The 22,978-nt window shown below is 43.9% G+C and overlaps 2 protein-coding genes across 2 annotated transcripts in view; one reads left to right on the forward strand and one right to left on the reverse strand.

The window, feature by feature from the left end:
- Positions 1-21,139, reverse strand: part of LOC136430988 (uncharacterized) — a 31,727-nt gene extending 10,588 nt beyond the window's left edge. The window contains exons 1-19 of the mRNA XM_066422160.1: positions 20,861-21,139; positions 10,996-11,117; positions 9,026-9,129; positions 8,673-8,776; positions 8,235-8,358; positions 7,855-7,903; positions 7,384-7,491; positions 6,946-7,159; positions 6,615-6,699; positions 6,325-6,424; positions 6,051-6,139; positions 5,609-5,748; positions 5,089-5,193; positions 1,783-1,841; positions 1,499-1,656; positions 1,145-1,303; positions 945-988; positions 755-812; positions 460-544 (exon numbers count right to left, since the gene is read on the reverse strand). Coding sequence (XP_066278257.1) covers positions 460-544; positions 755-812; positions 945-988; positions 1,145-1,303; positions 1,499-1,656; positions 1,783-1,841; positions 5,089-5,193; positions 5,609-5,748; positions 6,051-6,139; positions 6,325-6,424; positions 6,615-6,699; positions 6,946-7,159; positions 7,384-7,491; positions 7,855-7,903; positions 8,235-8,358; positions 8,673-8,776; positions 9,026-9,129; positions 10,996-11,117; positions 20,861-21,036 — 2,083 coding nt within the window. The 5' untranslated portion in view covers positions 21,037-21,139. The remainder of the gene's footprint in view (positions 1-459; positions 545-754; positions 813-944; positions 989-1,144; positions 1,304-1,498; positions 1,657-1,782; positions 1,842-5,088; positions 5,194-5,608; positions 5,749-6,050; positions 6,140-6,324; positions 6,425-6,614; positions 6,700-6,945; positions 7,160-7,383; positions 7,492-7,854; positions 7,904-8,234; positions 8,359-8,672; positions 8,777-9,025; positions 9,130-10,995; positions 11,118-20,860) is intronic.
- Positions 2,835-5,095, forward strand: LOC136430989 (uncharacterized). Its single transcript, XM_066422161.1, has one exon. It carries the CDS (start codon positions 2,865-2,867, stop codon positions 4,974-4,976), a length of 2,112 nt encoding a protein of 703 aa, XP_066278258.1. The 5' UTR covers positions 2,835-2,864; the 3' UTR covers positions 4,977-5,095.
- Positions 21,140-22,978: the final 1,839 nt, after the last annotated feature.

Here is a 22,978-nt window from a genome sequence, read left to right on the forward strand (position 1 = left end):
CAATCAGCCATGATGTCATGATGACGGTATATTTTGTCCTCTATCTATTCCAAAAGCATTCCATTAGACAAACACATTTGTCTACTTTCAAAGGTTATATAACACAATGGAATCTTTGTGCTACTTGTTCAAAAATCAAACATTGTAAACTGCATTTGAGTTTGCAGGGATCAAATTTCGCAGTAGGGAGAAAATGGAGTGTTTGCAGTAGTTTTGAGTTTGGGGTTGAAGCAATGACATAGGCAAGCAGAATACAGAACAAGCATTTTTGCGGTGATTTGAAGTTTGCAGTGAAGAGGTCACCACAAAAAACATGAACATCAATCCACCACAAAAATTTCAACATTTACAGTAACTGGACTAGCTACATGAACAAACTCTAGATGATTTCAGCTGATTGAACCTGAACCACTTTGGGAGCACTTAGTATTTGACGTACTTGACGACACTTATCCCTACCTGGTCGAAGGTCAAGTGCGACCCTTTGAGGCTGCAGGCGGACGATGTCACCTTGCTGGGCACCAGGCGGGGTCAACGACTGGTCCTGGGAGACAAGGAAAACAGAAGAATGCAGGAAAATCTCACTAACTATTAAAGTTTATTTGAAAAGGACAAGGCACAGGTACTAGAATTAAAATGGCCAAACTCATCAGCCTTGACACTTGGAGGTTTGAATAGCACAATACACAATATGCACACCTCAGTGGTTTACATCTTTTTGGGTATGACCATGTATAACAGTTACGGGTCTTACCTCTGTATACTGCAGGGTGCTTCTCTCCCCGGGACAGTGGAAACAGTCATCTGACTTCCTGTAGGACAACAAGAGGGAAATATTACCATTTTATGTAGTGTTATAACATATGCAAGACAACAACAAAATTTCATTTAAACAGTCATCAAGTAAGAGAAATAAATAAAAAAGAAAAGAGAAAATGACTTACTTAATTCGCACATTTCTACACATGCAGCCACCTGTTAGATTCACCTGGGGGGGGGGGGGGCAACAGACACATCTTACTGTATGCTTCTTTTGATCACATTGCGGTACCTGAATCTTAAACCTTGAAAATGAAGACAATGGCTAAATCAAAAGTGTATATGTCCTTCTAGATATAGTCTAGTGGTTGAGAAAAGCACTTACATGTATGTGAGCATTGGTGCTGTGGAGTAAAGGGTAGTCATCCACTGCTGGTAGAACACTGTTGTCCTCCACTGGTGGGAACTGTACCCTTCGACGGGCCCGGAATATGGAGAACTCCAAGATGATGGGAACTCGGGCGTTGGTATCTTCAAACTTATCCTAGAAAATAGACAAATATCTATTTTAATGAAAAATTTGATGATTTGGCTACTTCAGCAGTACATTTGAATAAGCTGTGATACAAGGGAGTTACAGATATGAAGTTGATACAAAAATTGATATGAAGAGATGTTGCTTATACATTAAACGTTACAGTCTAAACTTCAGAATATTGGACATTTCATGTCCACTGACCTTGACGTATACTGTGATGGTCTTGGACTTGACATGTTTGAGGTAGACCCTGAGGGGTGCCTGTGCCTTGTACGTGGAGGACTGGTTAGGGAAGAACAGTCTCCTCTCCAAACCCAGCTGGTCCCGAGGACTGTCAGCCTCCACTGTGTAGTCAAGATCTGGCAGGGAGAAGCAAAAATATTCAGAATCAGATCCCTTATAATAAATGATATGTAGTTTTGCTTGAATTATAACCAGCAAACTAGTCAAACTAACAGGACATTTCACAAAGAACAGTTACGTACCCACATAGCTGTCTGCTGCTCCTGGTCCTGAGTACAGAAACTCCAGCTTCAACTTCAAGCTGAAACAGAGAAACCGTGCTGAATGGCTTGAAAATCAAGGTTGCAAATTTGCTTAGATACATGTACACTCCATTGTTCTTTGATGTATCTAAGCAAAATGCAAGATCAACTGAATTTCTTTGACATTAGAGATTACACAAAAAGTTTTATTTTCATTTGACTGTTCAGAAAGGCAACACTTGGTTTGGTATGGTGTTGTTGTTGACAATTGGTGTGGCGACAACTGTGTCACCATTTATTTCCTAAGCACTTCGACGGTAAAATTTTGTTAGCACAGATCAAGCCACCTGTTTGTAACACTGTAATCCTGTACCCTTGTTAATTAGGGTGCACAGGATAGAGTACCATAACATCCTGGTGCCACTTGCACAGGCAGTCCTTGTCCTGAATTAAGAGGCAGTGTTGTGGTACTTATGATACCCACTCACTCTCAACGACCACTTCAGGGAGGGTAAGCAAGGGGTTTGGCCAACACTGCAATGGAGCGTTCGAGGGGTTTTTCATGCACCCTGCTTACAGACATCTCTTATCTGTGGACCCCTCTGGGAGACTCATTGGGGTTTGGCTACAGAACAAAATAAGCCACAGTGTTTGAACAGTGATGCTTTGAGATATACGTGTAGAACAACAGATTTTCTGCAAACTGTTTTAGGCAAGGTAAGAGAAGACAATAAGACTTTGTAATACTGTATATACTTGTAACAAAAAGGAGAATCATGATGGATTAGCCAAAATGAAACTTAAAAGACTATCTTAATTTCATGTTTCGTTGACAAAAGATGTTTCTTTTGTCTCTAGCTGCTTTCTCAATGCTAGAAGTACTTTGGAAAATATTTACAGGATGTAAGTTACTAAGTGGAAGATATTTTAGTGGGGAAAGCAGGAAGTATGAAACCATTCATAGCAATGTTGAAAAACAAATTAAAGCATACTTGCACAGACGTTTGTACCTTGTGTTTCCTAATATAAGATTTTGCATTGTCAGGTTGACCAAGATCAAGAGAGGGCATTCTAAGGACACAATGCGGTCAACCAATCTACAGATAAGGGTGTGTTTTGCGGCTGTGGTGTCCATAGGATTCCTCTCTGCAGTTGTCTACATCTCTGCTGTCATGAGCCCAAGTTCTAATCACCATGACGACAGGAGTGACGTTGCAACAGCTGCCCGTCAGTCAATCAGAACAATCCATCCTGGTACAGAAGCTGATAATGGACAAGACAAAGCTCAAAATGTTCATGAGGACAACCATAGCAAAGAAACTGAAGAGCAGCCTGTTTGCAAATACCCTGACCTGAAGATGAGCAATCCTGAAATCAACCACCTGTTTTTTGACCAGTCTCATCTGCACTGTGGGGGACGACCTACCGACTACCTCACTTACCTAGACAGGGACACTGACAACGGTAAAGCTGTCATCAGGCTGAACTCCTCCGCTCTACTTCCTGGACAGAAACTAGTCAGCTGTAGGTACATCAAGATGGACTATCTAACGGATTGGGAGGACAACACCATAATCATCCACACAAAAAACTTCCAGGACAACAATGAGACCTTGGATTTTCCCTTTGAGCATGAGTTTGCCCGGGTAATCTGTCATTATGAGACAGAGATCTTCAGTGGGACTGGGACTGAGGTGGTAGTAAAACAGCATAACAATATGTTCCAGCAGGTGAAGAAGAACCCCACAGTAGAGAGAAGGGTTAAACAGTTGTATGATTCAGGTCGGACAAAGGAAGCGTTGGGAGGTGGTCTGAACGTACTCATGGTGGGCGTGGACTCCACCTCTAGGATGAACTTCATGCGCAAACTGCCAAAAACTTTCCAATACTTTACAGAGACACTACAGGGGTATGTCCTGAAGGGGTATCATGTGATAGGAGATGGCACGACTGCTCAATTCATTGGAATGTTTACAGGGTTTCTGGAGGATGAGTTGCCAAATACTAAGAGAGGTACGGCAAACGCAACTCTCTGTGATGTCTTTCCATTGATCTGGAGGAAGTATAAGAGGAAGGGCTATGTGACAATGTTTGGGGAGGATGAAGCTTGGACAGGGACTTTTCAGTACCGCACAACTGGATTCTCATACCAACCTACCGACCACTACATGCGGCCCTTCTGGCTTGCTATAGAACACCTGCCGGGATATAGGTACTATGGACAGTTCTGTGTTGGTGCTACACCCAAACATCACTACACCTTCCAGTACATGCAAGACTTTGTGGATAAATACAACCAATCTCTCAAGTTTGCCAGTGCATTTCACTCCCAACTCAGCCATGACAGCGTGAACTTGGTACAAGCTGCTGACCAGGACATCCTGGACCTCCTCAGCTCCTGGAATGACAAGGGTTACCTCGACAACACTGTCCTGATCGTGTTTGCCGACCATGGAGCTCGTTATGGAGAGATCAGGCAGTTCCTTCAGGGTCGGCTTGAGGAGAGGCTGCCATTCTTTGGAATTGCAATCCCCAAGTGGATCAAACAGAAACATCCAGAAATTGCAGAAAACCTGTGCAAGAATCAAGAACGTCTCACGACAGCGTTTGACTTCCACAAGATGCTACAGCACATTCTGGACTACCCGGGCAATCCCTCTAATTTCCAGGGACACGGAATCAGTCTGTTCCAGGAGATCCCACTAAACAGGACGTGTGAGGACGCCAAGATTGCTGACCACTGGTGCACGTGCCTGCAGACCATCTCCATGAGCACAAGTAACGATTTTGTCAGAGCATCAGCAAAATACTTGGTCTCTCATATAAACAGCTTAACTTTACCTCATCGAAACAACTGCATGGAACTTACCCTGAAAAATATTACTCATGCCGAGATAATCAAACCAAACAAAAGGCTGCTGCAATTCCAAGAAAGCACACTTCAATTCCACGAGGCCAAATTTGGCAACATGCTTCGTCTTCCCTTCATCGATTTCATGCTCACCGTGGAAACCGAGCCAAACGGAGGGATGTACGAGGCTTCCGTGAGGAAATGGTTGAAACGTAACCACACGGAGGTGATGGCAGACATCAGTCGAATCAACAGGTATGGGGACCATCCCAAGTGCATCCGGGACAAGTTCCCGCGGCTGAGGAAGTACTGCTACTGCAGGGAGTTTTTCCAACCAACGTAGGGAGACTGTTTCAAGTGTGAAGACTACAATTTTCTTATCCCAAACTTTTCATGCATAGTTTATTACTTCATGAATCTGATTAGCTTAGGTAGAAAATAAAAATTGAATTTACCAGGTGTAGTTTTTGCCACCCAGGTCACATCTGATGTCAGGATCAGGTGTAGGTGGATCGAGTGACAAGGATGCGTTCACTTGGTATGGAACCAGTGGACGAGACCTGAAACACCAAACAACACCAGTGAAAATTCTACCTCTGAGAAAGCAAAGTCAAAACATTTGATATCTACTTGTAGAACAGGATTAAGTTTAAAGACAGCAGAAGCTAAGGCTTGGGATCCTGCTGTATGGAGGAACCTGATGGAGAAGAGCCTTAAAGGGACTAGGCACTTAGGCAGGATATAGAACATACATGTACCGGTAGCAGCTGTTATGATTGGTAATTGGTGTGCAGGCATATTCTCATTGTGATCATCACTCAACGGTAGAAATGACAAACCATTTAACCAGATTACATGTCATTTGTATGTCACCAAGTAACAAGTTAAATATATTTTGGCTAAAAACGGAGAGCTGTTGCTCAGTTTTCCTTGAATAAGGGCAGATTTTGAATAGTAGGAGTAAGATGTGCTTACTGTAGGATGTGCACCGATTCAGTTCCATAAGATCCCACTACGAGGTCAGGCCATCTGTTGTCATCAACATCCACATCACCCAACAACGACCAACCAAAACTGGCCATGCTGGGCAGTCCTACATCCTCAGCACTGATTCTCTGCAAAAAAAATGATATTCTATCAATCACGATACTATCAGTCACAAAGATTAAAAAACCGTTTGAAGCTAATTGTTCTCAACATGTCACTGTGATTTACTGTTAAAGATGTAAATTATGGTTTTATCAGAGCTAAATAAGAAGAGTACAGAAGAACATGTAATTTCAAAATGCCAAAAAGTATAAAATCTGATATTTGCCAAAAAAGTACAGTTCTCTATCTTAAACTTCATATCATGCTATTATATGTATATAGTATCTAGGAGTTAGCCAGAAAAGAGTGAAAGCAATCGATATCCCACCTGCACATGATGATCCTTCAGTCCACTCCTGCTGCCATGATAGATATAAACGGCACCACCTCCCTCATTTGGGGCCCCAACAGCAATGTCTAACAATCAAATGAGTATCAAAATAAAAATATTAACCCTGTATCCCAAGTAAGGCTTCTGGTTCTGGTAAGTATAGTGTTAAAGCAACTGATACAGAGTAACATCAGACCTTTTGCACAAATATGTATCCGTTAATATCTTTAGTAAGAATTTAAGTAGTATGGTAATACTTTACAAAATGTACCTGTGAAGCCATCCCCATTGAGATCCCCCGCTGATGACAATGACAGTCCAAACTGCGAGGCAGGCGGCCCAGTCAGCATGGTCACCAGCTGTAAAGGGGACTGGGAGGGGGAGACACACCATATCATCAACATGGTAATTAGGGAGAAGTCATTAACCCTATCATGTAATGACAATGCCAAGTTTCCATTCATCCAGAAACATTCTTTCTGTTTCTTATTTCCTCCACTTTAAACTGAACATGGAGGCCAGCATGGAGAGAGTCAAGTTCATCTGTCCAGCGTGTCTTACCTTGTCTCTTGTGCTGTACAAATACACAGCTCCGCCTACTCCCTTGTCCATGTAGACAGGCGCTCCCACAAGCAGATCTGTCACCCTGTTGAAAAGAGAAATATATCAACACTCAAATATACATAACGTTAGTGCCTTATCTAATTAATGATGTCTTTGGGTTTAACAAAATTAAGGAACTTAAAGCTGAAAATAAACAACTCTACAGGAATGGCAAACTTCTTGGCCAGCAACAACTGCAGTTAATACTTCCAAACAAAACATGTCACTGGAGTAGCTTGCAAGTGTATTTTGATTGAAAACAATGCAGTACTATACTGTGCTAAATTACCCATTATTCGTGAGGTCCAGTGCCACCATACTGTAGCCAAACCCCGAGGCCAGTTGAGTCCCCTTGAGTGTGTTTGTAGGTTCCAAGGCACCACTGCTGCTTTCTTGCTTCGTCTGGAAGAACACGACTGCCCCGCGGTGCTGATGTCGGGGTGCACCTGCCGCAATGTACTCCACACCGTCCCCGAAGAACTTCCCAGCAGCCAATGAGAAGCCTGCAAGGGATGTATTACATCAGTTTTGTCATTCATATAGTCATAAAAGCAATCAATGCTTTTCACCCTTATTCTCAATTTTCCACCCCATCAATAATGTTACATTCGTCAATGAAGGTTAGACATCCTGCTAATGTCACTGACAAAAAGTAGTGGATGCTACTTGAAACGTCTTACCATTTCCAAATCCCTACAACGTTACAAGGAAAATGGGGCAAACTTACCAATGTAGCTATCATGTGGCTGTTTCACTGTCCCATCTTCCGGCCAGGGGTCCCATGTTTCTGGATGGCCTGCAGTCTGGTAGCTGCCAGTATATGTGGACAATGTCCCTGATAGGAAAAAATTAAAGTGAAGAAATAAATTGTTTAAGTCCTATATCTGAACAGTTTTAAAAAAAAGATCATCATATAGATACTACCCTACTCTCTGCACTTCCAAGTTATAATTTCATAGGTTACAAAAACACTAAGTCTTGCAAGTGTTGAAATTTAGTGATGACCCTTTACCTATAGACCTGTTATCATACATGCTGATTTTGAAAATAATTTTGGGCATAAACTAATGGCAAAGAGCCACTGTCCGAGTGCCATCCCCAAAATGTAAATATAAGTTTACAAAAGCAAACTGATCAACCACGCTTTATATTTCTGCCTGTCAAAAAAGCAAAAAGCAAACGGTTCAAAATCTAATACCTGTCCAGTCATAGCCTCCGGGTGCTCCTAGTACAAGCTGTGAACCATTCTGGAAAAAAAAATGTAACAGTTATAAGAACACTTTTTTTAATGAAGGCATGTTAAAATGGTTTTACAATGTATTAGAAATTGCTTGACAGGTATGTGACTGTCAGTAGCTCCGCTTAGAAACTTTTCAGTTATGACAAAATGCCAACTACAGTGAGAGTAAGACAGCTATTTACTGTTACGTTATGTATGTACAACATTTTTATGAATCAGACTGTACAAAATATCCCTGCACTTCAGATACATTCCAACAGGAGACGTCATAGTTACGTTACCACTATCGGTCCATGGTGCGGACACGTCCAGTATGGGTTTTAAAAAAAGGTGCTTACCTGTGTGTAGACCGCGGCTAGACCTGCCTGGCACTTCCCGTAGGTGTAGTCCCCACCCTCATTGATCTGATGACCCAGGGGGTGGGTCACGGTGCTGGGCTGGTCCCCGAGACATGGCATCCGTCTGAAACATTCACACAGGGGTTTTTAACCTTTTTAATGAATTTTACACCTGTATGATTGCATGCGATTTTCTTGACGGCAAGATCAAATTATCCGTGTTTGACTTAAATAGCATATTAACATGCAATCTAATGGGGTTTTTTTCCAATGTAACGCTACATTCATCAACATAAGCCTCACGATGAATACAATGAAAAACGTCATAAGAGAACATGTCTATTCATCTTAGAAAACATGCAGTTAACGTCAAAACAGTGGATACGTTGGAAAAAATATTTAAAGAAATTAAAAGGTATCAATATTGAAATATCTTACTTTTGTACCGTGTCCGTTTTTAGGCTGGCGTCCATCTCGTAACAGATCCCGTTGAGGATCGTGTAGCGACGGAAGTAAGCGTTTTTCCACATTGGACCGCAAACCTAGGGATGAACATCATAATTTCACATTTCACGTACGTAGTGTTAGCGTCAGCGTAGACGTAGGCTTGGCACTAGTGCGGTAAGAAAATACAATTCCACTGTTTCGGTGTATCGGTGTGTCGTGTCTTTAGATTTAAGATTTGTCACTTTTCTGAATCACCGGGTTCTTTGGTAGACACTTAACTTTTACTATCTGAATCGATAATAACTCGTAAGATGTTCTGTACAAATCCTCTCCCGGGTACGTACCACCACCCTGCCCTGGTGGGTCAGGACGGTAGCGCCCAGCCACATGTCGTTCTTGTTGTCCCTGTACTTGATTTCCACCATCCGCTTGGTGCCACTGCGAGAACCTATTTTGTGTGGTACAAACGGGAGACTACGATTAAAACATAACTTCTGAAAGGGTTTACTACACACCTGTAGCTGCACTACAAATGATTTCCGCTAGGGATACATAAAAATGGCCAAGCGAGAGGACGTAAGTTCCGTAATTAAGCAATCAGGCAGTGAAGGCAAAATGTGCGTAACCTTGAAGTTGAAAGGCCGGCCCTGAGCTATGTGACCTGGACCATATGACCCATTCCCAGCAAATAGGGCGTAACGTAAACTATGGCCCTGCAATTGGCTGTGGGCATTTTCAAGTTTCTTCACATCACGGAGGTTTTCCTATGACTCCGCGTGTCTCTTGATTATACTTATAGACTAAGGATGTTTTGACACATCCAGTCATCAGCAGTATGTTTACTGTGAGCGTGCGTGGGATGTAATCAAAGGAAAATTTGATCAGCTGAAGTCGCTTTCTTCATGCGCAGGTCTCTTAGAAACGACAGGAAATTGGCCAATTGGATGAACGGGGTTCGAACACCTGAGCACACTGGGCAGTGCGGATTGGAGGGACCCTGTTTTAATTAAGCAATCTTGTCAGCTTAAAATCAGGACTTCAATAGCTCCGCCTCCCGTGCAAATATGAGGATAGGTCTGAATATACAAATAGACCAGGTTTACTGGCAGTTACAGTCATTTCATCACTGACCACCAAGGCAGTTTGTGGGGGTTTCAGAGGGTTTGTGGGGGGCTCATAATCTCCAAGCAGATCCACGCCGGGCGCGAAAATCGTAGTATGCTAGCCAGAGAGGGTCCAGTCATCCAGAGAAGGTTCAACAGCCCGGATGACTGGACCCTCTCTGGCTAGCATACTACGATTTTCGCGCCCGGCGTGGATCTGCTTGGAGATTAGGGGGCTCAGTGGTGGCCAACTGTTGGACATAAAAAAACAAGGGGTACTTCAGAAACTTAATTTTTTTTTTTACAAAGTCTAAGTTATTGCCATGTTTAAAAACTCTCCTACAGCAAAGCCGGGCAAGAACTTATCACAAAATGTTGCATTCGTGCGTGCGTGATGCGTGCCCGGATCCTTAGCTGTCTTGTCCGGCCTTATCACGAGCGGACATTTTGCTCTGCCTGCTTCTAGTCTGTTCCGTTTAGCTGATGACTCGAGGTCTCGTGTCCTTCATCTAAGAAGGGATTCAGATAGCCCCCTTCTCAGAAATCAGCTCGTTAAAAGGACAATGGCGCTTTTCTATCGGGTCAGGAACAAAGTGCTGCTGGGCTTACTACCACCTGTTATTACGGCGCATCTTGGAACCATTTGCTGGTAAATTTGATGTATCTGTGGCTCAAATTGGGTAGAAGTAATTCCTAAATGCAATGGTGAAAACGAGATTCTGCCCATGGCCATAAGTTTCAGCTGTAGATAAACGACCATGTTACAGATAGGAACACAAACTTTATTTCTGTACCATTTTCCTTTTATCTAGATTTGTGTTGCACATCCTACATACGAGTAAAACTTTTCCAACTGTCTAGATGCCCCAAGGCACATGTTGAACCTTCTTTGTATGTCGAATTAAAACATGCTTCGTCCTTTAGTACTGTTTCCCCCGAAAACAAATCTTATTCTTACAATTTTTGAAGTATGTCTGTCATATAATATTCTAATATAACGTTAAGCTCGAATAGAGGAGAGTTAGTTAAAGGATGTTCAGTGGCAGTGCGACCTATTCTTGTGAAGTTAAGACACAGGGACTTCCAAGGTCAACTCTCAATACCATGCCCCCATCAGTGCTGCGCGACTATAATCCATTCATCCATCATTTCCCCCAAACCCTGTCATTTATTTCCCGCCCAAATGATGTGTGGTTCTGTAGAAGACCGACCTTCTGTGTCCACCACGACTTGGCTGCAGTTGTGCGCGTCCAGAGGACACTGGTACAGCGCGCCGGGTCGCTCCAGGTCAGGGGCGTGGGTCCAGTTAGCGCGGGGGGCTCCGACCAGCAGGCTGTAGGACACAGGTAGTAAAGAAATATATCAAAGACCAAACGACTAAACAAAAAAATCTAACTAACTGATGGATTACATAATTGATTATCCGATCGAATAGGACCTGGGGAGTAAACATGCCACTGTAACGTAACGTGAGTCAGTATTAACGTTATACATGTCATAGTTGTAGTTGAAGTGTGTGAATGAGGGGGAGATGTAGAGAAAAAGATGGTCTCGAGTCTAAATGAAACTTTAATAAATAGAAAGAGGACGTGGTACTCATTGTCTAAACAACACACCCGTGCGGTGCACAAACAATCATTCATCCGTATCTAATAACTCTCCTTTTTTGGTTCCACAGATATTTGCATTTTACCCTCCTTGGTGTTAACACAAGATATAAATCACTTTAATATAGCGGCAGGAACATATTGCGGTTGGGGGAAAATAGAGTAGTTCACGGCACTTAATTTTAACGGTGGGAGCAAACATTACTGTCTCAAATATTAGTGATCAAATATTAGCGATAATGAAATTTTAGCTGTTGACTTGTGACCGTTACCAAGGACGTCCGGATTGCTGTAGCCTCACGAAGCTTTCCACGAAATCGTCTTCCGGGAGGGACGTAAAACGGGGGTCCCGTGCTCGAGGAGGTGCCTCGAACACGTTAAACAGCCTCATTACCCTACACATTGGGTACCTGCCTGTGGCACTGGCTGCAAATACACCTGATATTATTATTATTATTTATTATTTAAATCAGCTAAAATTAAGTTACAGTTAACAAATCAAGAATTACAGTAGTAGCATTGAACTCTTGTCTTGGGGCTATAGAAAAACATCTTCAACACTTTACTCCAGAAAACAGTCCTGTGTTCACAAAACCGGAGGCGGACCCAGCCGACCCAGAAGATAAAGCACTTGGCTGCAGCCCTTTTCAATTACAGCCCGTGTCGCCGTCCCAGTTGATTTAGGTGCAACTGTCCGTGTGGCGAAGCCTGTAATAATGTGGGGTGAGCGATGTGACCAGACACGGGAAGCTGACAGGTCTGCACAGATAACAACTCCGTAGGTTGTCAATGGCGCCATAATGAAGGGTTGGAGGGGATCGTGTTGGCAGAAGCCACAAAAGTTCATACCACAGGCAAAGGAGGTTCTCTAGCAGTGTATACAAACAGACTAAACAGTTTTGAATATATGCATAAAAGTATTATCTCAAATTCAGTTAGCTGTTGGTTGTGCCTATCGACTGAAACTTCTCCATTCAGTCTACCGATCCTTACAAATGATGATACGTTATGTTTTCTTCCACAAACGACTAAAGACTGAAAAATTGAACATTAGTTATAGATAAACGAAAGGAAAAGAAAAGATGTAGGACATATGAAAAGATAGCTGTTCCTTGACGACAGAGACATTGTATACAAACAAATTTCATCTTCAGAAGGATGTTGCAAGTATGGACGGTCCCCAATTACCACACATCTCAAGGCGGTGGATTATGTTCGGGCGATAGGAGACCACGGACAGTGCTGTAGGGTTTACAGGACATCACAGGTGGGCGGGGGTCGCGGTACAGAGGTGTCATCACAATTTGTCCAATTTTAGAGGCGAGAACTCAAACAGAAGCTTCTTCTCGGTAGCCTCGAAATACAGTCATTAGACTGCAGAGCTAAGCATTTTTCCGGTCATAAAGAAATTCATCGACAGCTAGAGGACTAAACCTTTCGGACCTCTGCATGACGTAGCAGGCCAGCTAGGGAAGTATGCAGCCTCCGTTGCAGGCCTTCCCACTAGCGTTTTACCAGCAATTTTTTTCAATTTTTTTTGGGGGGGGCGTATCTGCTTCAGCCCCCGTATCTGCTTGGGATCGTGGTAATCGCTGTTCGCTTTAATCCTTCCACACAGCGATTACCACGATCCCAAGCAGATACGGGGCCCAAGCAGATACGGGGGCTCAAGCAGATACGCCCCCCCCCCCCCCCAAAAAAAGTAAAAAAATCGCTAGTAAAATGCTAGTGGGAACGGAGTCGGAGGCTAGGAAGTATGGGACATGAATTCGTTTCAAAAAGGTACAGCAGGAAAAAAGTGAGAAAACTTATTGGCTTAATGACAAGTGACAGGGCCATTCACAGACAATTCAGGATTGCAACTGTGTTTGCTGCAAATGCACTTTAATTTCGGTTGTGACCGAGAAGTGCAAAGTTCTCTAAGAGCTAGAGACACATATCTTATCAAGTGGTAACCGTGGTATTACGGTGACAATTGATATTTGCTTGAAGCTCTTTTGAAAGCTCTATTTACAGAGGGTGTAACTCCCGTGGAATTGAAATGAAGAGAAGAATTGATAAAAGAAAAGAAGATAATATCAAAAACTCTTTCTGGAAGACTATACCATGACGAGAAAGTACAGTCAGAGCTGCTTGTCACCAACAACTAGCATGCCGCCTTTCAACACACATACCAGTGCGCGCAGAAAGGTAACTTAGTTATCAGAGAGGACTTCACTCTTCGCCGGTGGATTCATCGCTATGCTCCGTAGTCACGGCCAGTAAACTATTGTAGATCTGGAGCGGAAGTATCTGTATAAGATAGCGCTTTCTCTGTCGATGTTTTTTTTGCACGTGAATAAGGAAGGTAGTGTTTTGTAGGGTGTCTGGGTTAGAAACCCTCACACTGTGAAGACACGTGGTGCCGACCGAGAGGTCAGCCTCCGGATGTAGTTGTCAGAATCGAAATGGGTTGGTCTTTTCGAAATATTTTTCAGACGTTGATAATCCGTGCGCACCTTCAGCTGGGACACGTGCCCACTGCAGAATGACCATCGAGTCTTGCTTAGCAGCTGTGTTGTCCTACTTTTCTTCAACAAAATGTCACTCCCCTCTGGGTTCGCTTTAATTTATTGGACCGGTAACTGATACGGCGTAGTTACGTTGTAATTGGCTTTTTGTGGTATAGCTTCTTCACAGGGTTAAGCTGAGGACGACCCAAGCGAAACACGCTCTTCTGGTCGGGCTGGAGTAAAGTCTATCTGTTTCGCGCCATCAACAGATAATTCACGAAAATACGAGAAAAAAAATGAATTGCGAGTTACCCGATTAGCTGTTATAGACATCTGTACTCGTCAGCTCCTTTATTAGCCTACACAACAAGAGATAAGCATGATTTCCTTACTTAAACACCCAAACGCATTTTGTAAGCGGACAGCACATTCCCGGTAAATTATAGTCTCTGCAAAATGTTATGAATAACTAATTTCTGCCCGCTTTGTTTTGCAGAAGGCAGTGATTGCCAGTCAGACAATAGAACATTTACAAAACACAACCTTCCTTCCTTTTGTCTCCTCCCACCGCAGTCTGCAATATTTCTTCTTCGATTCATATCTCACATCCTGCGATCAGCTTTCAGAAAGATATCGATCAAGTAGTTCTAATTTTTCCATAGCTCAGACGTTGTGTAATTTGTTCCCTTCATGACTGTTTCACCGCATCCTAAGTAAGCCCTGTGTTGTTCTTTTGGAATAGATATATATCATTAAACAATATGGCAGCTGGAAAGACCGTATGTTGATCGTACTTGGACATTCTTGTGAAAGGTTGTGATGATTATAGCCTGTCACAACCCTGCCATCGGTATGTCCCTTCTGTTGACGTGTTTGTGTGTGGCGATTTAGCCCGTCTTGTTGTCCCCACATCCCTTATCTCTCCTCACAGACGAGCTTTCGACACATCTGGTTCATCTTACGACATTTTCTCACGTTCGCACATGGCAGGAAACCTCTCAACTTGACCTGGATGTTCCAAAACGTGGCTGTCAGAATATTATTGAGTTTCGCGCTGCGGAGAAGCTGGGATGTATGTTCACATCCCTGTCTGTCCGGGGGACGTTTGTCACTGGTCAGGTGTGACGGTGTCAGAGCGGGTCTGGGCTCTCTTCGGAAGGAAGGTCGGTCGGCAGAGCCTGCGGGCATACACGCAGAGGGCCTTAATAATAGGGGGCACTGCTTTAACATGCATAACATCGCCCTAAAGGTTACTTATGCAGCGGCAGTGTCAACAGAAGTTTAATCGACTTCCTGAACAAAAGACTTTTATACGTGTCCTATGACCCCTGCCCCCGGGCTGGGCCTATAGATGCCTTCTGATTCAGGAGGACAAAAGATGCAAGAGGCCGCTTTTCCGACGGTCACGACTGAGACTGCAGGACATCGTCTGGACAACTCTCGTTCGTACGTCCACGCCGCTAAATTGCAGCTGAAATTTTCAGGTCTCAGCTTCAATGAATTTTGTCGGTATTGAGGTGATAATATTTTGCTGTGTTCTCTGTAATGAGGCTACCTTAAATCGATAAAGCGGTGGTGAACCCTTAATGATGACATCGCCTCATCTTCTCCTAATGACCTAGGTGCAGGGGGGCGGTCTGGTGATCGGGTTACACGTAACGTTACACCTCATGTGCTGTATTGTAGAAGACGTACTGTAGCATCGTCCTGGTTTAGAGTGGAGTTTAGATGAACGGCAAATCTAGCTAGTTAATTGCATATATGCAGCAAACTTAGACAAATAAGGCCTCGTCTTATCTAAAACGACGAACGTAAGTTATGTTAGACGAGGTTCTAGACATAGAATAAGGAGGGGCCTGTCAGTGTGTTTGAACGTGGTACCCGGTCTCACCTCTCTTCATATTGGTTAGTCCCATGAACCTGTCACTACAAATCGAGGGGGTCACATCTTACAGCTTGCACCTCGTTATTTAACTGATCGCTTCCACTATGGCACAGTGATATGTGCAACCAGCTTCAGTTGAAAGCCTGGTGAGAAGGATCACGGGCTTCCCCTGCAAATCACAAACAGCACAGCGGCCTTCTGTGCCGTACCGGGTGCCTGGAGAGAAGTGTAATTGTGTCGGTTGTTCATCCGCGGATCCAGACCTTTTTATACAAACAAATCTTTCATAGCTGCTCTACAAGCTTTTCTCCCCAGTAAGTCACTTTAGTCCCCTGATGTTTGTCATGCCTAGCTGTCATAATAATGCACCTTGTGATCGCTTAAACCCTGTTCGGGCCAACTTAATCTTAAGGAATAATAAAATCGCCGAAAGAGATGACTTATGTGTAAGGAACGTGGGCGGGTCGCCAAACATAATAATTGGCGAAGACTCGAAGAAGAATGCTTGGCGTTCTTCCGGCTAGCTTCTTAATTCGTTAAGGCACAATGGTGTGAAGGCGTTTTTGTTGGCGTTCCCAAAATGTACGTGCATTTCGCGGCGTTTTCCTCGTATCGGGAGCAGGCCATGTGCAACTGAAACTGTGCAAAAGTCTCTTCTGTAGGATGAAAATGGATCGGCCATTTTATAAAAAAAGTCTCAATACAGTCAACGATGTCAACAGACAACACATCTGCCAACGGTTTTTGTGATAAGATTACTGATTACGCAATATTACATAGAAAAGTCTACCAGGAGTGTAGGTATAGTAGTATTAAATGCTAGATGAATCCTATCATTATGGTTCGTTGACTTCGTTCCTAGTCGGGAAGCCCCGCTGAAAAACATTCTGGTTGGTTCGCATCATCATGGTCTTTGAATACGGAAGACACTGTCTGACACTTCGGCATTCTTCTACTCTTTGTCTGCAGTTGCACGGCTTGAACATGGTGTTGTGACAACATGGCCGTGCTAAAGATTGGTGTAGAGCTGTGTAGGAAATAAGACGGAACACTGCGTCTGTACAAGGGAACCTCGTCCCGACCATGACCTAGATCGAAGAGATTACGACTGATCGAGAAAAAAGCTTACTAATTTGAATAACTGGAGATTTATAATTGTGATTTCAGAATAACAATATGGTTAGGATTGTAAAAATTTTCAAACGATAAGTTATGATTTGTGGAATGTTCGTTTTAAGTATTATTTGTAAAAGTATGAAATTCAGCCCTTTGGTTGCGATGTACTTTTCTTAGCCGATCGCAAGAATGATCACAATAAACCATTCATTCAGATAATGTCGGTACGAGCCGTTCTGAAGTTGAACATGATCGGCTGTTGTAAAAAGTGTACATTCTTGTTCTTGCTTCCAGTTTCTGTCCATGGCCACTTGTTAATGAAACCAGCTCATCCTTGACACTTGTGTGTTGTTTTGATGCAACCAATGCCTTCATGGTTACCTTCACGGCCACCCGCGTGTAGTTACCATTCTCTACAATCCTTGTTCTACATGATGACAGCATAAACCACTTCACACCCACACACCTAGCTACACACCTCTGGCGACTTCAAATGTCCCGACAGGTAAATCAGAAGATGTTCGGGGACCACAAGAATCCCCCTCCCGCGGCTCTCTCTCTCTCCACCTGTCTCCGCCGGGGGCCTGGAGCGATCTGTCGATAATGCTGATCAAAGTTTGTTTTGACAGTAAATCCCGCAGATCTGTGAGTGTGACGACCCGCCCCCGGCACGCAGGGGTCGCGCCCTAACCATTGACAAATGTTGGCCCCGAGCTGTTACAACGTGCCCCGGTATTAGTAGTAACCATCACACTACACTGCGGAGTTTCCTACCCATTCATCTGCCCAGGACATAGTTTCATCAGAACACTATCAAAAGATTGATCTATCTGAGTGGACAAAGGTTTAAGACGCATTAATTCTTGAGTCGATTATGAGCGATAGAAACTAGACATTTGGTCAGTCCACAGGTAACGTTAGACGTTGTCTGTGCTCCACCTTTACGGCTGACGACGGACCGGCCGCTCCAAAATGGCTCTCGTTTGTCTTGTAATTGTTTCATCCTTGGCAGAAACACGCAGGACAAGGCCGATATGATTTACAACCGAGCAAGAACAGGTCTGCTTTTTGTACGACAGAACCGATTGTGACGTCCCTCACACCTCCCTGTCTGGTCATGCCGCTGATTCAATCTTGTCGCGCTAGAACTTAGTAGAAGACATGGTTCTCAAATAACGGGGAAATATCTCTTCACGCAGTCCTTATTACAGGACAGCGCAGGGAATGTTTCAGTTTTGCTAGTTCGCTTGGGTACCTTCTTCTGTCATCTAGTAGGTACAAATACATCATAACACTCTGATTTTGATGCAAGTGGTTGGGAGATAACTCCTTTAGCATGCAAAATAATAATCGAAGGGAGTGCAAGGGAACGCAGGTGTGTGCTGGGGGGGGGGCAGACTTCAAAGTTCATCTGTGTTGGTAGAAGTCAGTCTGATTCAAGTTGTTCTGTCTGCATAACGTGACGTCACAGAAGCAGTGGATTGCTCATTCCTTGACAGAGACTGTCGAAAATTTGCGTAACTCCAATTTTTGTGTTGTCAATTACAGGTCAACTTTGATTCAGAGGAATACAGTTATCCCAAAAGTAAGGCAGGCGGTGGATTAAAGTTGATAGGTTAGGATAGGACCGAAGCCTGGCATGCCTGGAGTAAGAGAGACGATATCTGATAGGAGAATCTTCTACAGTTTCTGAAACAGTCCGTGGTGCTGTCCCGGTGATGTAAAACGCTCCGGATCCGTTGTGTCAACAATATTCCCAGCACGGTTAAAGTTTACCTAGAAGACTGTAAATGTGTCAAACGACGAGATTTGTGTCACAAATCACGGTGATGTGGCAGGTATGTGGAGACAGGACCACGGGTCAGGGATACTACTACTAACGATAACCTACCTACTAACGATACCCTACCTATAACGTGCGTGAAAAGCTACCGTTGAAAAAGTGCATCAACATTGTGGCAGTTTTACTGTTGTTTAAAAACAGCACACTACAAAAAATGTGCTCTCACTGTGAAGAGAACACCTGACAGATGTGTAGGGGTAGATGCCGGTCAGTGGTTGTTTGACGTACTGGCGGCCGGGGAGAGAAGACGCACGGAGTGATGGCGGACGTTGTTCTGTCCAGTTTGTCCAGGCGGTGTACAGAATCTACACCCCTGCTGGGGTGGACAAAAGGAACCCTCCCTGTTAACGCCAAGACTAAAGCGCGCTGATCGCTTCAATTATGACCCCATCATGAAACAATACCACTCCAGTCCATCAAACCGCTGCAGGCACACCCGCCCAGATTTTCTTATCTCCTGTCAGCAGACGTTCTGTCGGCGATGATTGGTTTCCTGTGATGGACGTGTGTTCCCCTGGCGTCTCGGGCCAGTCCCGGGGACACAGGCACCGCACTGCACCGGCTCTTTCCTCTTACACGGGCCTGCGCGGTGCGATAGCGAACTTCTTCCTCTTTTGACTTTTCCAACAGGAAGTCGGAAGAAGCTCAGCAAAATCTGCGTTCGTGATGATGATGGTCAGCAAGAACGGGAGACGTCAAATCTTTCAAATAAATGCCCGGTTTATATATCAATGAGAAGAAGAAAGAGGAGGAGGAGGGTCTCACATACACTTGATGTTTGTACAGGCTGATTCATCTATTTGAACAATTACATTATCCGTTTAGCAGCGCATTACTTGACGACCAGAAACCACCAATATGTAAATTACTATGGGCGCGATGGAAAAACAACAACATCGCCGCCGACTGAGCCCCAGGCCTGAATACACGGGGTTTATAACAGATGTTCACGCCTTCAGGTTGTCATTACAATTAATATAATCGTTTCTCCCAATAAATTTGTTTTGAAAAGTCCATCTGTTTTTAAAAATGTTCTATACATACGGTACAGATGCTCACTTTCTAACTGTCACAATGACAAGGTTCCCCAATTTTTCTTTTAAAGAGAATCACAAATTAGATTTGAGCGAAATAAAACTATATTCTCATTGCCAAATGGAAGAAACACATGTCGAATTACTTTTCTGTTGTAGATAAAGGTTTTTCAATTATCCAAAACCACATGAAAAATGGGGAGGTACTCTGCAGACAGATTCGTGAAAGGAAGTTCCATTTGTCTTGTGTAAAAAGAAGGGCAGAAAAACCAACGACCACCCTGTCACTGGGGCAGCCGCTTGTGTTTTCACTACAATTCAATGGGACGGGGAAACGGACCGTCCAATAACGGGCGATTCAAATTCAATAAACGCACTGCGAATAGCTAATAGAGCGGGAACGCAGCGGCCAAGAAAGGGCGCATTCAAGCGGGCTACAATACCAGCAATTTGTTCGGGTAGCCCGCGTGTAGGCCCCGGGGGAAGATACTATCAGCCAGACCCTTCTTCTTTCGTAGCGTTATGTTTGGAAAACACACTTCTCCAGGCTTACAGAAGACAAAAAACTCAATCAGCGACAGAATTGCCTTGGAGTCGGGCAGGCACTGTCTAAACAAGTCGAGCTTTTTTACTTTGCATAACAATTTTCGGGGACAATAATAGCGCGGTGACAACGTACGCGCTTTGTAAAACAATCTCACAACTTTTTTGTGCGACAAAACTGTTGTTGAATACAAGCACCGCTAACAACGTTCTCCGTCTATAGGGTGGACTATTTTGTTCTTGGCTGGTGCCAGACGTTGGTTCGACGTACAGAGCTGAAGTTTGACGTGACAGACAGGGCACCGTCCCCTGGGTCCCGGTAGAACCGACACATGCCTTTCTACTGTTGTCCTGTGTGTCAACGCTCTTGTACGCTAGTTTATGCATACCTTCGCAGGAGCTCAAAGGGGGCGCGAAAATTGCACCAAAGTAGTTGTGGAGATAGGACAGCCATTATAGACAATGGTACCCTCTAATCACGACTCATTTAAGGTAATTCCCCCAGATTTGCGTCCCAAGGTTTTGCGCTAAGAGATAAATAGATACGTCTACTCACACTTTCCGTCCCTCGGGTGTTTTGTGCATCGCCACCGAGAAACCGAAGTAACTTCCTTCGGGCCCGCTGCGTACCACAGCCCGCTCTGTATCGAGGTTGAACCCGCTAACGACAACGGGGAGACTCCAACAAAGCAGACACACCACGCTTGGAAATCCAAACATTAGACGCGACATGTTCTAGGTAGTAAGAAGGCATGGGTTGACCCCGTATGACAGAAACAACAGTGTCACCACCGGCCGTTACCACAGGCCCTACCTCCACTACGTCCCGGGACGGTCTGTAATACATGCAGAGGCAGCGCTCGGGCTACTTCCGGCTTCCTTTGGCAGGCGTGACGCTAACTTCCGGTCAGAAGAAAGCCCTTTGCTAGCATGATTACTGATTTATCGGTTCTTTCTTATACCATGAACTATGGAATCAGGGAATAAAAGTTAACAGAGACGCTAGAAAAGTAGAGAATTGTGTAGAGAAGACAAAATTGACAGCCAATTCATGTCAAAGTTGTCATCAAACTAGGCAAGTCCAATAATAATATCAGATAAAAGTAATCTAAGACCAACTTCCTTGTGCCTTACTTGTGTTGCACAAAGACGTTTGTATGCATAAATGTACGTTCAGGTCTATCATATAATCTATTATGCGAATAGGAATTTCAAGACTCAAAGTTTGGTTGTAATTTCTTAGGCCAAGTTGACTAAACTCTCTTATCGAAACCTTTAATAGAAAACATGACATTGAAAGAGAGCATTTCCAAGTGTCCCTTGTGAACTTTATCTTCCATGTACCATCAACATTCCAGCCAACCTTTTAGCTACATGCACAGGGAGGGTCGCCCACAGTGAGGGCACGTGGTGTTGCCCCAACACCTGGTACACCACACAGATTTGATAAACACTAAACCCTGGCGCGGAAAAAACAAAGCTCTCTGATGAATCATCATTGTTACGGTGTGTACATTGAAACAAGGCGACACGGTAACTTAAAGGGAAGAATGTTTTGGAAACAGAACGTTCCTGTAGACAAGTTTATGAACTGTCCTAGACTGAGCCATCCCAGCACGGTTGCTATTTCCCGTGGCAGAATTTTTTTCACGTGAACTACTTTGACCTCTGTTCAGTGTGCGCGGCTGGTGGTGACGCTAGGCCACGGAAACCCCTTTCTCTTTTTCACGGGAAAGCACACAAATTCGCCTTTAGGACGTCTGCATTTTGTCAATTGAAGTCTTATCACACAGCAGCCATTGGCAGGAAAACTATGATGTAACTGTTGTTAGTGAAAATGACAACAGTTGTTGTTAGTAAAAAAGTGTGTTGTTAGTGAAAAAGTTGTTAGTGAAAAAGCCAGTGAAAATGTGACTCAAGAGTTGCTTCGCATTCATACGGCAGACGTCAAGTTCTCCCGGGATGTTTGTCACCCGCAACATGATCGTTTTTATCCCCCACACTATCTCGATTCTGCCACTAGTGCCAGAATTTACCGATTTGTTTTCTGCTTCCTTCCTCAAAACCAGGAAAATGCTGACAGTGGACGTCCCGACGACCATCAACTGCCGGATGGAAGCGTTATATGTTTTCCATTTAGATTTAGGTACCCTGTCTCACTCTCAGAACTGTATGTCATTGTCTGTAAACTATGACCATAAGCAGAAAACACGCGGGAAAACCTCAGACGAGTGTAGCACTGTATCACTAATAGTTCATACCCAGCAGGTTTTTGTTCGTCAAGTGTAAGGTCACGTCGTCAGGGGGAGGACAATTCCCCCAGGTTAGTCACAAGCTCCGCGCGAGTCCCTGAGTCATGTCGTTTGGCATGCAGTACTACAAGTCTAAAGTCCACGAAGGAGGAACTTCTTACTCATACATACACTTCTTACCAAACGAACGACACAGGTCCTACAGGAGTTCGGTTGGATTGGGTTGTGTGTGGTTCTGCCTCTAGTAATTACTGAACCAAACGTAGCAAAGATGAATGGTGGTTAACAGACAGATCGGCGGACAGACAAACACACAAACAAACAAACAAACAGACAGACAAACAGACGAACAGACAGAACAGTTAGTCGATCTTTACTCCCCACAATTCTGTATGTATAAAGTGGCAATGATTTCAGCTGTC

The sequence above is a fragment of the Branchiostoma lanceolatum genome, chromosome 3 (assembly GCF_035083965.1).
Source record: "Branchiostoma lanceolatum isolate klBraLanc5 chromosome 3, klBraLanc5.hap2, whole genome shotgun sequence".
Classification (NCBI taxonomy): domain Eukaryota; kingdom Metazoa; phylum Chordata; class Leptocardii; order Amphioxiformes; family Branchiostomatidae; genus Branchiostoma; species Branchiostoma lanceolatum.